Source organism: Adiantum capillus-veneris, chromosome 12 (assembly GCF_014529385.1).
Source record: "Adiantum capillus-veneris isolate H3 chromosome 12, ASM1452938v2, whole genome shotgun sequence".
Classification (NCBI taxonomy): Eukaryota; Viridiplantae; Streptophyta; class Polypodiopsida; order Polypodiales; family Pteridaceae; genus Adiantum; species Adiantum capillus-veneris.
The window spans coordinates 27,793,102-27,807,389 of NC_140942.1; the positions used below are offsets into that span (position 1 = coordinate 27,793,102).

General features: G+C 43.6%; 1 protein-coding gene across 1 annotated transcript in view; it reads left to right on the top strand.

The window, feature by feature from the left end:
* The first annotated feature begins 2,023 nt into the window (after window positions 1-2,023).
* Window positions 2,024-14,288, top strand: part of LOC147445494 (small ribosomal subunit protein eS7-like) — a 47,019-nt gene continuing 34,754 nt past the window's right edge. The window contains exon 1 of the mRNA XM_086525005.1: window positions 2,024-2,177. Coding sequence (XP_086381131.1) covers window positions 2,103-2,177 — 75 coding nt within the window. The 5' untranslated portion in view covers window positions 2,024-2,102. The remainder of the gene's footprint in view (window positions 2,178-14,288) is intronic.

Sequence of the window (14,288 nt, forward strand, 5' to 3'; positions counted from 1 at the left end):
CTAAAAAACAACAATTTGCCTCCTTTGAGATGAATTGAGAGAGTGTGTGTGAGTGTGTATGTGTCTCTGTGTGGAGTGGGCAAGTGGATAGTCTCTCTCCTCTCACTCCATCGGTGTGTTCCCTATCTCGGCCAGGTGGGTTGTGTAAGCCGAGTGGTGCCCCATAGTGTGTGTGTGTGTATCTTCCCAAGAGTGTGTGTTGGGTTGTTATAGAGGCATTGTGTGTGTTTCCATCCCGCTCACAACGTATCTTCTTCAACTTCTTTTGTTTGGACTATGAAGCTTCAAACCAACCTCACCATCAACATCCCCTGAATATACAGTCCAAAAACCCACATCTTGCACCGCATTTTGTTACACCATGCCTATCTTCCTTGGCATCCTAGAGCCACAATATATGGCTATGCATAGACACTTACTTCGTACCCATGCACCTTGAAACATGTTCGTCCGGGACGACTCATGATGGGAAGGGGGGAGACGAGGAACAAGATGATCATCATTATGTATATAATATTTTCTTGTTTCTTTTAAACATACTTTTTTAGAGCTTTTTAGCTCTTAGAAGGCATAATAATGAGCCATGTTGACACCATTCATGAAAAATAAGATGCCAGGTTGAGAGTATGTATATATGAGGGATTATAATAATTTTGGCAAAAATTTTGGTCAATTAATAATAATTATGGATAATTTTCTTTTATTTTTAATAGATAAAAAACTAAAAAGGATAAATAAAAAAACTGATAGGTCGAGCCAGGAAAAACAAAATTGACTTTTGAAAGCAAACACTGAACCTTTGAAGCAAGGGCTTCAAACATGGCAAAATATGGCACCGGACGGATTTTGAGCCAACTTTTAAAAGGATCAAAATTGCAGATTAAAGGCCATTGGTCGATCAAACACCCAAATGAGAAACGGTTTGAAACGCAAGTGATATGAACATAAAGATATGAGCAATGTAGGTAAATATGAATGGGGCAAGTAAAGCTCATTTGCATTCACTGAGGGAGAGAGAGAGCTAGAGAAGTTTAGAGAGTTCTACAGTGTTTTTGCCTGCTACGATCACTATAGTAGCCCTTACTACACTAGATTTGACAGGTATGATCATTAACCCTACAAAAACATTTGTATATGCTCCACACTGCACCAAGAACACCAAAATAACAGATCAAAGGATGACTGGCCATGCAAGTTAGGCACAAAATGGATCATAAAATCATTAAAACCAAGTGATTTGGTACTTTAGTCTGCAAACGGTCATTTTTTATTTAACCAATGCTAAAATGATTCAACTTCCAAAAAACACTATGACATGGGGCTTGGGAAGGGAAAACGAAGCTAACCCACTAACTAGAGTAGCATTTGGAACTTCTAGTGGCTTCATCCAGAAGAAGTACAAGACAAAAGGGAATCAAATAGTGTGCAAAACCCAAGGATCAAGAGAAGTATCACTCAAGGTCTAGATAGTAGTAAACCTATAAGGTCATGAAAATTGCTTGCCTGAATGTCTCACTTCAGATGAATCCACAAAATGATGAAACTTGGTGGGAAGTTGGGAAACAAAGTAGTTCTCAGACACAAAACATTAGGAGTCAATGAACCAGCAAATATCAATCAAGGGCAATGCTAAAAAATGGATCCAAAAAATAGATATGGTCAAGACGGGACAAGCATATCCCCACCTCGTCATTTTTGCTATATGATTCTATGTTCACACCTCCATTTCAAGTCGCGCGCGATAGCTTAATCGGAGAGTCGCGGGGGCTCAACCGATCGATATGGGTTCGAGTCGGGGGGGCTCAACCGATCGGAATCTTTTATTCTTCAAAATAAACGGACGGTCCATATCGTTCGAAGATCGTGGACCGTTGATCCCACTTGACAAGAGGGGTGTCAAATAGTCGGGAGGCCGGACAGACTAGTAGTACTAGTTCTAGTAATTTTGTTGGAAAGATTTATACTATGTAAAGTCGTCGACTCGTCGATGCATACGAACGGTCAGGATTCTTCAAAAGAACCCTACACAAGGCCAAGTAGGATTGAATGATAACCTTGATCTGCTATTGCTACTGCGTTTAGACGGCAGCTTCATCGCCGCCATGTTCACCGCGCGGAGGAAAATCCACAAGGAGAAGGGCCTCGAGCCTGATGATTTCGAGGAGTCTGTAGCTCAGGTTAGATCTCTCTCTCTCTCTCTCTCTCTCTCTCTCTGTGTGTGTGTGTATGTGTGTGCGTGCGCGCGACGACTTCACAGGCATTGCATTACCGAGGTATTCGTGGCTCCCTTGATGGGGACTGCCATATGTTCTTTCTCTGATCGATGCATGAAAACTTATCAAGAGTTGTGGGAATCCTTATTATTGAAGACCACTAGTGGCCGCCTCAAGGATTGTAAAACGAATTGGATAACAACTAAATCTTAAGCTTTGTGTAGAGACGTCCACCTCACATCGTTGTGATAGGCTAGAAGGAAATTTGGTGAATGTTGCCTTATTGAACTGTACAAAAGGTGGAAAGGTGGTTGAAGATCGGACGTTTTTAGCTTTTATACCAGCTCCAAAAATTATTTCATAAGGCAAAATGATGAGGGACTTTACCAAAAATGAACATGGCTTGTTTTTCCAGATCATTCGCCTTGAAAGTAAGATGTCTTCCACATTGCAGCTGAATGTAACGTCGTGAAATTTGAGAGCTTGCAACCTTGAACCAGTGTGCATAAGTTGCTAGAGGGTGCCCTTTGTGGCTCGAGACTTGTATCTCATCATAGGTCGTATATGTATTAAACAAGGTGAGAAAATTAAATGTGCTTGATGTATTGCAGCTTCATAACAACTTGAGGAATGTTATCTATCCCCGCCAAGCACAATCCCCCTATACAGGAAACGTTCTAAATAGTCTAGAAAGGGCATACTAAAGCAAAATTAGTGATGTTAAGACTGAATAAAGATTGGAGGCACCAATTGGGCACCAAACATTCATATCCTAGTACTTAGGCATGCTATAGACAAGTTCATTAAGGATAATCAATCTCATAGGGTCGGGACTAAGTCATGAAGCATTCTCGGTCCCTTAGTTGATGAAATTGCAACACGTGCTCACAAGGAACCATCTTTGTTGTCAGTAGGTAATTGTGGAAGAAAGAGCTATTGCGATCTTCAAACAAAAGTAAATCAAGGCATAATGTGCCTTGAACCGTCCTTAGCTTCATGGTGGGAAGAACCTAAAGAGGTTTTAGGTCAAGAAAGATTGTTGACAAAGATGCTATTACTCGCGCTTTCTATAGAGAATCAAGGCATTGCGCACCTTCAACCACCCTCTATCGGCATTTCTGCTTCTTATTTATCTAGAGTTGTATTCGTCAGCTCATACATCTCTAGAATGTACTACTCCACTCTATCTAAATTTTGAAAAGTATCTGTGAACTCTTTTGCATATTCAACATCCACATACAACTTGTTGAAGAGCTAGCTTTTTTTGCTTCTTGTGGATATTGTTAAAGTAAAGCAAAGGGGGTGTGGATTGTCAAATTGAGTAGTGGAGGAGAAGACGCGTACATGCAAGAACGTAGAGGTGAAGTTGCATGGGTTCCCGTGGAGAATCTGATGAGATAACACCTCTCAGCGAGAAGGCAAAGAAAAGTTCAATCTTGGCGTGGGATTTGAAGAAAAGAATGAAGATTTTGGCAAATTTTTCGGCGGAGAAGTTTGCTAGAGCGAAGTACAAGTGTCAACTTCAGGTTGAGATGTGTGTGAAAAGATTGATCAAGTACTCGAGAGACCGCGAAATACTTGAAGAATTACTTAAGATTCACTCGAGATGGCGTGAGGCCATTGATTCTCCTCTCACGACGGGAGGAAAGTTAAAAGGACAGATGAGCGTAGAACAGCGGAAGCTTTACTCGCAGGAAGAGCCGGACAGAGCTCTTGACCAGAAGATGAACGATAGCGATACTGATGCGTTGACAATCTGGTTGTTTGTGTACAGATAATCGAAAATAGGAGCGAAGAACGTGCAACTGTATGCATTGGGAAGCATGGAGCTGGGCATCCACTCTTTTGCAACGAGGTGAGCCATCTCCTTAAAATTTTACCTATTTTGCAGGTGAAATTGAGGATGAGATGGTGAGGAATTTGCATATGAAGGCAATTGGGAGCGGCGACAGCTCAAGAATGAATCCGTCGATTCAAGATAAGAATGATGAATTTTGTTTTGAAATTGAATGATGATGATGGATGAGGAATGATGAATGATGAAATAAGATTCTAGTACATCAAAATTTCCATATGCATGAGATGACTGGATACTGCGGTGAGCGCATCAAGAGTTCCTGCGGAATGAGATGGCTATACAGTGATCTAGGTGTATCAAGACTTCTGGACGGATGAGATGACTATGGATTTTCATAAATTATGTTGGCAATTTTTGCAGCTTTGAGCGCTAGCTTTTGGAGAAAGTGCTTTTGAACTTGATTGCTTTTGGGGTTCTCTTTTTGGGCATCCCTTGTAAGTTCAAAAGAGCCCTCACTCTGCAGAGTATCTGAACGCAAAGTTTGAGAGCAAAGGACCCTCGGGAGTTGTACCTTGATGTGATCAATAATAAAGAAATACCGAAAGCGGCGCTAATCTTTAGGGCCAATGCTGCTGGGCGCGGAGCTTTCCCGTGCCGTGTCGACTCTATTAAAGTTCAGTGATTTTGAAGTTTCTGTTTGTGTGTTGCTATTGATTTCTCGCTTAGAGTGTCCAAGCTTATAGCAACCGATGATGTGGCAGTTTTCGGATTTTCCACTGACAGTTTTCGGATTTTTCGTTGACAGTGTTGATGTGGTAGATTTTTCCAAAACGCACTGACAGTGCGGACATGGCAGTTGTACGGAATTCCATGATTTACGCTCGCAGCTTTTTGGCATTGCTTTTGGACCAGAAGCTTTTGAGTTTGACGGCTTTTCATGTAAACTGCTTTTCATAAGCTAAGGGTCTATGTGCTAATGGCTCATTCTCTGGCATGCTTCCTGGAGAAGGTGCAGAGTATGGAGTATTGGCTTGTACTGTGTTGATGTAATATAAAGAAATATCGAAAGGGGCGCCAAGGTTTGGGGCCAATACTCTCTGGGATGGAATTCCGCCACTCCGTGTTGTTCAGGCTTAAAGTTATTTAGTCTGTTCTTTTTTATTGACACATGGTGTCCGTCTTGTGACAATGGTATCAGAGCATCAGTCGTGTGCTTTTCTGAAAGCATACCGGTCCTACCAAAGAGCAGACAAAGCAAACCAGAGACTAATGGAATTTTATTTGAAGTATCTTCGGGGCCCGCCGACCGCACTTATTAGCCTTAAAGCTATTCAGTCTGTTCTATTCTATTGGCATGTGGTGCCCGTCTTGTGACAATGGTATTAGAGCATCAGTCGTGTGCTTTTCTGAAAGCATACCGATCCTATTAAAGAGTAGACTGTCACAAAGTGATGACGTGGCGGACAGCAGAAACCCTAATTTCTGCCAGAAACCCTAAAATTCCTACAAACCCTAATTTTTGTCAAAAACCCTAGTTTCCAGAAATCGCGGAGGCTTTAAAATTTTTTTTTTAAAAAAAAGAGGAAAATGATGAGCGATGCGAATTTTGCTTTTTTTTTTTTATAAAAAAAAGAGAAAAAGACTCTCTAAGAGAGAGAGAGAACTGATGCTTTTTATTTTAAAAGCTTTTGGGGCTTTGCTTTTGGGCATCCCTTGTAACCTTTAAATTAGTGGTGAGGGCCTCACTTCTCAGAGCATCTGGACGCAGAGTCTGAGAGTGAAACCCTAACCGCTCTCTTGTACTTTGATTTGATTAATATAAAAAGAAATTCTGAAAGGGGCGCCAGTCTTTGGGGCCAATATCTCTAGGCACGGAACTCCGTCGGGCCAGCGTACATCTATTGTGATCTGTGATTTGTTTTGAAGTGGTTGTTTGGTGCTGTCGCGGTTGATTCTTGACTTGGAGTGTCCAAGTCTGTTACAGTTGTATCAGAGCACGGCCGATTTCTCTTCTACGGAAAATCCGATCCCCGAATTTTTTTCCGCGGCACCTATGGCTTCAGGCAATGATCAGTCGACTCCCTCTACATCTGGAGATGCGGGCTGGGATCACAACGAAGATTCTGGCAGAGAGTATGGCCCGTCTCGGCCTACTCAAGCGGAGCAAAGAGAGATGACGAGAGAGTTTGATACTTTTTCAGGATACTTGGATGCTTCGAAGGCTGTCTTTTTTCAGCAGTTTACATCACTTTCGCGGGAGGACGCTATTCAGAGCACTCCAAGATTCGGAGAGCTGCCTCTTACTATAAGGGGAATGCTCGTACTTGGTGGTCCACGCTTCTATTAAGCAAGACTGCACCAGTTACATGGCTGAAATTGAAGATGCTTTTTATTTCTTCTTGGCTGACGCAAGAGTATGAACGTGATATATGAGCTGCTTGGAACCATCTTCGGATGACCAAGAGGGATACAGTGGATGCTTATTGCGAGAGATTCTGGAGCTCTTTTCTACCCGCCTCTTCATTCAAGAAGATCTTGTTCAGAGAACAGATTGAGCGGTTTACCTTGGGTCTACCTACAGAGATCCGAGATCACTGCTTGGAACAGAAGTCAGCTTCTATTCAGGAGTTGATGAGTCATGCGAAGCGGGGCTTTGCCATTCACTCTGGCAGTTTGACCTACCCCACAGATAAGGCCATGACACAACGAGCCGAACAGACTTCTGGGAATGAAAGTAGAAAGAAAAAGAGCAACCCAGAGAAAAAAAGATGCACGACCCAAGCTTACTCCTGAGGAGAGAGCTCGCTTCATCAGAGAGGGGAAGTGCTTTGGATGCGGGGAACATGGATATATCTCCGCGAAGTGCCCTAAAAAGGCACAGAAAGAACAGAATGATAAAGATGACCACAGGTTTGAGAGTTAGAGAGCAGCTGAGGAATGTGGTAGAAAAGGCAGATAGAAAAGCAGAACTGGTACCACATGGCATGGGACTTGCAGCGAATCAAATGAATGAAAGTACAAACTTTGTCGCTTTTTGGGGCAAAGTGAAGGATCAGGAAGCTCTTTTGAAGGAGCCAAGGCCAACTTCTTTTCATTTGGAATTGGCGGCTCGATTTGGAATTACGCCCGACAGACTGACGCCACAGGCGGAGGTAGTTCGACTGGCACCCGGATGGGATGTTGCCACTACACCGAGCATTGGCAAACTTCGTTTGCAATGACAGGGGTGTTCAGGGCACGCGAGTGACGTTCTACTCAGGATCCCTTGGTACCACAAGAACTATGCTATGGTTGACTACCGGGCCGAGAAAGCGACTTTGATAAATGAAGGGCTTAGAGATTGTACTTGATGAACTTCAGTTTCTTACTCATTCTTTTGGAAGAGAACTGAACAATGGATAAAGGTTGAATATGTTTTGACCTGATCAAAAGAACGCCAAGATTTTTCTCCACACTCATGCCGATTGCTTTTCAGAGGGCCTGAAGATCAAACCATTGATCTGATACCTGGAAGCACGCCACCGAATCGGCCACCTTACCGTGTGAGCCGAGTACAGAATGAAAAGATTATGAACCCAGTGAAAGACCTCTTGGAAAAGGGTCTTGTCCAACCTAGTACTTCATAGTATTGCTCTCCAGTGTTGTTGGTTTTGAAGAAAGACAGATCTTGGAGAATGTGCATCGATTATAGCACTCTCAACGAAATCACTATCAAGAACAGATTTCCGTTTTCTAGGATCGATGATATACTCGACAAGTTACAGGGATCCTCGTGCTTTAGCAGGATTGACTTGAAGAGTGGATATCATCAGATCAGGATAGCGCCAGGAGATGTCTACAAGATTGCTTTTCGGACGACTTTTGGGTTATTTTAGTTTTTGGTGATGCCTTTTGGCTTAACCAATACTCCTGCGACATTTAATCGGATGATGGACATGATTTTTCGAGAGTACAGGCTATTTGTTGGCACTTTCTTTGACGACATCATTGTTTTCTCCAAGAATGAGGCAGAACACAGAGATCATCTGCTTCAAGTCTTTCAGGCATTCCGAGATCACACGTTAGTGATTAATGCAAAAAGAAAAGTGAATTTTTCCTACCAGAGATACACTTTTTTGGGACACTGTGTCAGCAGCAGTAGGAGTGCAAATGGACCCGGCCAAGATAGAGACTATCCGTGATTGGCCCGATTTGAGGAATGTCCATGAAGTTAGAAGCTTCTTGGGACTGTGTTCGTACTACAGGCGGTTCATACGAAAGTTTACAGAGGTTGCTTCCCCTATGTATACCTTGACACAGAAAGGAGTACCTTTTTCGTGGGGACCCACAGAGATGACTGTCTTTCGGACATTGAAAGAGAAATTGACTACGGGACCTATTTTGACTTTGCTGGACTTGCAGAAGTCATTTGAAGTATATTGTGATGCTTGTGGTCGTAGTCTGGGTGCGGTCTTGATGCAAGAAGGCCATGTCATAGCTTATGAGAGCCGTTTGTTTTCTAGGCCTGAGATGACAGCACAGATCTATGAGAAAGAGCTTTTGGCGGTTATCCATGCTCTTACTCAGTGGCGACAGTACCTACTCGGAGCGGATTTTACTGTCTTTACAGACAATCAGAGTTTGCGCTACTTCTTCTCACAGAAGCAGCTTTCCGAAAAGCAGATGAGGTGGGCGAACATCTTGTCACAGTTCCACTTCCAGATTGTCCATGTGCAGGGACAGAAGAATGTGGTGGCAGATGCTTTGTCTCGGAAACCGTTGGTTCTAGCTATTTCCGCGATACATCATAGGAGCTTCGAGGATATGGTCGATCAATATGCCACAGATACATATTTATATTTTCACACGGATACGGGATGGGGAGACAGTAGCTGGATACTCCCTTCGGGAAGGCTACTTGATGAAAAAGACTATGTTGTGCGTTACACAGCCGTTGAGGGAAAAGGTTATGACTGAATGCCACTGTCCACCTTTTACGGGTCACCGCGGCATTGCTACCACCATGAAGGGGTTAGAGAAATACTTCTTTGGGCTGAGACTCGAAAAGGATGTGGAAGAGTTTGTGCGTAGTTGCTTGGTATGCCAGAAGGTCAAGTTTGACAGGCATAAGGCACAGGGATTGTTACAGCCTTTACCCGTACCCACCCACCCCTGGGAAAGTATTACAATGGATTTCATTTTTGATCTCCCAAGAACACAGAATGATCATGATGATTTTCCGATTACATGGCACGTCTGAGACGATTGTCTCCGACAGAGACCCCAGATTTATGAGTTTGTTTTGGAAGGCAATTTGGGAGAACATTGGCACGCAGTTGCAGTTCTCGTCATCGTTCCACTTGCAGACTGACGGGCAATTTGAGATTGCCAATTCAGTGATTTTAAATTTATTGAAGTCTTGTATCTCGGATCAGAAGACTCAATGGGAAAAGAACCTATCTTTGGTGGAATTTGCCTACAGTAACACGATACACTCTTCGACGGGGAAGACGCCATGTGAGATTGTTGAAAGTGCTGCGAAGGTTCCATCCTTCTTGAGCACGAAAGATTAGATATTGGAAGCGGATGAATATTCGCGAGATTTGGATACGGCTTTTGCCAAGGTTCGCGAGACTTTGCAGAAGTCTCAAGAACGACAGAAAAAGGCAGCGGATCGCCATCGTTGCGACTTGAAACTGAAGGAGGATGATTGGGTGCTCTCACGCCTAAGAAAGAAAAAGGGAAAGGAGAGGCTTTTACCAAAGCTTAGTATGTGATACTACGGACCTTTCCAGATTACTGAAAAGATGAATGATGTCTCCTTCCGATTGAAACTGCCAGATACTTGGAGGATTCACAATGCATTGCATGTGAGTCTCTTGAACCGCGTTAAGGGTGATGTGCCTGATGAGTAACCCGCAGTGGAAGAAAACGAGGAGATCCTTGTTCCTGAACAGATTTTGGCACATAATGATACGAAGAAAGGTAAAGTCCGAAGGCGGTTCTTTGTTTAGTTCAAGAACTTTCCTGCATTTGATGCGAAGTGGATGGAGGAGCAGGACCTAGCGGATACTCCTCGGATTGTGAAACTTTACCTCGATGTTTTGGTTTAGCATAGTCAACTCCAAACGGAACCCAGAAACTCAGCTTGGCCGAAGATTTGCCGAAGATCTGGTGCAGTGGGATGCACAAGAGGGGAGTTACTCCGCTCCTTTGTCAACAGATGCCTCAATTTTGATACTAAAGTCACTGATGTCTCTTTGAGCTTCAGGGATACTGAGAGCTGACAGTATTTTGCTGGATGACTTTATGAAATGGAATTCCTGATTATGATACTGATTTGTTCTTGACTTCTTGTGAGTGCAGGAACTGATAGACGAAATGACTGCAGCATTTTGGTCTGATTGATCTCGAATAGACATGGTTGCAATAGGGGTTAGTCAATCGGACATCGATGAGGTCCCGATTGGACCTAGATGTGATTGCTAGCTACATTGCCGATAAATCATGGTCTAAGATGCGAATGAATATTGAATGTCATGTGATGTCCTGTGATGTCTGGTGATGTCTTGTGATGTCGTGTGATGTGACTGTCGATTGCGTGCATGTGCTAGATGTGTGTTCCTAGTACGTAGGTACTAACAGTCAGTGTCTGCTAAGACGATTTATGGCTTTTGTCGGTATTGCAGGCGTAATCGCGGTGGATTACAATGCTTTCAAGAGGGGGGTATGTCACAAAGTGATGACGTGGCGGACAACAGAAACCCTAATTTTTGCCAGAAACCCTAATTTTCGGAAATCGCGGAGGCTAAAAATAATTTTAAAAAAAATAAAAAAAATTGGGAAAATGATGAGCGACACGAATTTTGCTTTTTAAAAAAAAAAAAAGAGAAAAAGACTCTAAGAGAGAGAGAGAGAACTGATGCTTTTTATTTTAAAAGCTTTTGGGGCTCTGCTTTTGGGCATCCCTTGTAACCTTTAAATTAGTGGTGAGGGCCTCACTTCTCAGAGCATCTGGACGCAGAGTCTGAGAGTGAAACCCTAACCGCTCTCTTGTACTTTGATTTGATTAATATAAAAAGAAATACCGTAATGGGCGCCAGTCTTTGGGGCCAATATCTCTAGGCAAAAAGCGAAGCAAGAAACAAAGCTTCCGAAAGGGCAAGAAAAAGGCAAAGAAGGCTAAATCTCGCCCAGAGATTGACAGTTCTATTGAGGACTCGTCTACAAACAGCTCAGATTTCGATGACAGAAACTTTTATGCGAACAAGAAGAATTTTTACAAAGCCAACCAGTATGACTTTCTCGAAGATAAAAGCAAGAAAGTCCGAGAGTTTAAGGAAGGTGGCCACTCGATCAAGTTTGATACTTTTTCAGGATACATAGATGCTTCGAAGGCTTTGTCTTTTATACAGCAGTTTGACATTGTTTTCACGGGGAGACGCTACTTAGAGCACTCCAAGATTCGGAGAGCTGCCTCTTACTATAAGGGGAATGCTCGTACTTGGTGGTCCACGCTTCTATTAAGCAAGACTGCACCAGTTACATGGCTGAAATTGAAGATGCTTTTTATTTCTTCTTGGCTGACGCAAGAGTATGAACGTGATATATGAGCTGCTTGGAACCATCTTCGGATGACCAAGAGGGATACAGTGGATGCTTATTGCGAGAGATTCTGGAGCTCTTTTCTACCCGCCTCTTCATTCAAGAAGATCTTGTTCAGAGAACAGATTGAGCGGTTTACCTTGGGTCTACCTACAGAGATCCGAGATCACTGCTTGGAACAGAAGTCAGCTTCTATTCAGGAGTTGATGAGTCATGCGAAGCGGGGCTTTGCCATTCACTCTGGCAGTCTGACCTACCCCACAGATGAGGCCATGACACAACGAGCCGAACAGACTTCTGGGAATGAAAGTAGAAAGAAAAAGGGCAACCCAGAGAAAAAAGGATGCACGACCCAGGCTTACTCCTGAGGAGAGAGCTTGCTTCATCAGAGAGGGGAAGTGCTTTGGATGCGGGGAACATGGATATATCTCCGCGAAGTGCCCTAAAAAGGCACAGAACGAACAGGATGATAAAGACGACTACAGGCCAGAGAGTTCGAGAGCAGCTGAGGAACGTGGCAGAAAAGGCAGATAGAAAAGCATAACTGGTACCACATGGCATAGGACCTTCACCAAATCTAATGAATGAAAGTACAAACTTTGCCGCTTTTGGGGCAAAGTGAAGGATCAGGAAGCTCGTTTGAAGGAGCCAAGGCCAACTTCTTTTCACTTGGAATTGGCCGCTCGATTTGGAAATTACGCTCGACAGACTGACGCCACAAGCGGAGGTAGTTCAACCGGCACCCGGATGGGATGTTGCCATTACACAGAGCATTGGCAAACTTCGTTTCCAATGACAGGGGTGTTCAGGGCACGCGAGTGACGTTTTACTCGGAATCCCTTGGTACCACCAGAACTACGCCGTGGTTGACTACTGGGCTGAGAAAGCGACTTTGATAAATGAAGGACTCAGAGATTGTACTTGATGAACTTCAGTTTCTTTACTCATTCTTTTGGGAGAGAGTTGAACGATGGATAAAGGTTGAATATGTTTTGACGTGACCAAAAGAACACCAAGATTTTTCTCCACACTCATGCCGATTGCTTTTCAGAGGGCCTGAAGATCAGACGGTACCTAGAAGCACGTCACCGAACCGGCCACCTTACCGTGTGAGCCGAGTACAGACTGAGAAGATTATGAACCAAGTGAAAGACCTCTTGGAAAGGGTCTTCAAATCAAGAGTGGATCGGGTCTCTCTCAGACTTTGCGAGCCCTAAACCGTGTATATAAAGATTACAAAGGATGCCCAAGAGCAGAGCCTCAAAAGCTTGAAAGCAAAAGCAGATTCTCTCTCTCTCTCTCTCAATGAGAGCAACAAAAAGCAATTATGCCTTTCTCTCTCTCTCTCTATCTTCCAAAGCGTAGCTAAAAGCTGAGATTTGTGTCGCTTAAAAAAAAAACAATTTTTTTTTCATCTCCCGATTTTCGGAAATTAGGGTTTTTGGCAGAAATTAGGGTTTGCAGGAATTTTAGGGTTTCTGGCAGACATTAGGGTTTTTGCTGTCGGTAGCCACGTCATCACTTTGTGACATACCCCCCTCTTGAAAGCATTGTAATCGACCTCAATTACGCCTGCAAAACAGACGGAGGCCATAAACCGTCTTAGCAGACACTGATTGTTAGTACCTACGTACTAGGAACACACAACTAGCACATGTACCAATCGAAAGTCACATCACACGACATCACAGGACATCACTAGGCTGGAACAAGACCCTTTTCCAAGAGGTCTTTCACTAGGTTCATAATCTTTTCATTCTGTACTCGGCTCACACGATAAGGTGGCCGGTTTTGTGGTGTGCTTCCAGGTATCAGATCAATGGTATGATCTTCAGGCTCTCTAAAAAGCAATCGGCATGATTGTGGAGAAAAATCTTGGCGTTCTTTTGTTCAGGTCAAAACATATTCAACCTTTATCCATCGTTCATTTCTCTCCCAACAGAATGAGTAAAGAAACTGAAGTTCATCAAGTACAATTCTCTGAGCCCTTCATTTATCAAAGTCGCTTTCTCGGCCCGGTAGTCAACCACGGCGTAGTTCTTGTGGTACCAAGGGATCCTGAGTAGAACGTCACTCGTGTGCCCTGAACACCCCTATCATTGCAAACGAAGTTTGCCAATGCTCGGTGTAATGGCAACATCCCATCCGGGTGCAAATCGAACTACCTTCGCCTGTGGCGTCAGTCTGTCGTGCGTATTTCCAAATCGAGCCGCCGATTCCAAGTGAAAAGAAGTTGGCCTTGGCTCCTTCAAAAGAGAGCTTCCTGATCCTTCACTTTGCCTCAAAAGCGGCAAAGTTTGTACTTTCATTCATTAGATTCGGTGCAGGTCCCACGCCATGTGGTACCAGTTCTGCTTTTCTATGTATCTCTTCTGCCACGTTCCTCAGTTGCTCTCGGACTCTCAGGCCTGTCGTCGTCTTTATCTTTCTGTTCTTTCTGTGCCTTTTTAGTGCACTTCACGGAAATATGTCCATGTTCCCCGCATCCAAAGCACTTCCCCTCTCTGATGAAGCGAGCTCTTAACAAAATCACCACCAAGAACAGATTTCCGATTCCTAGGATCGATGATATACTCGACAGGTTACAGGGATCCTCGTGCTTTAGCAGGATTGATATGAAGAGTGGATATCATCAGATCCGAATCGCGATGAGAGACGTCTACAAGACAGCCTTCTACTACTTTTTGGATTAT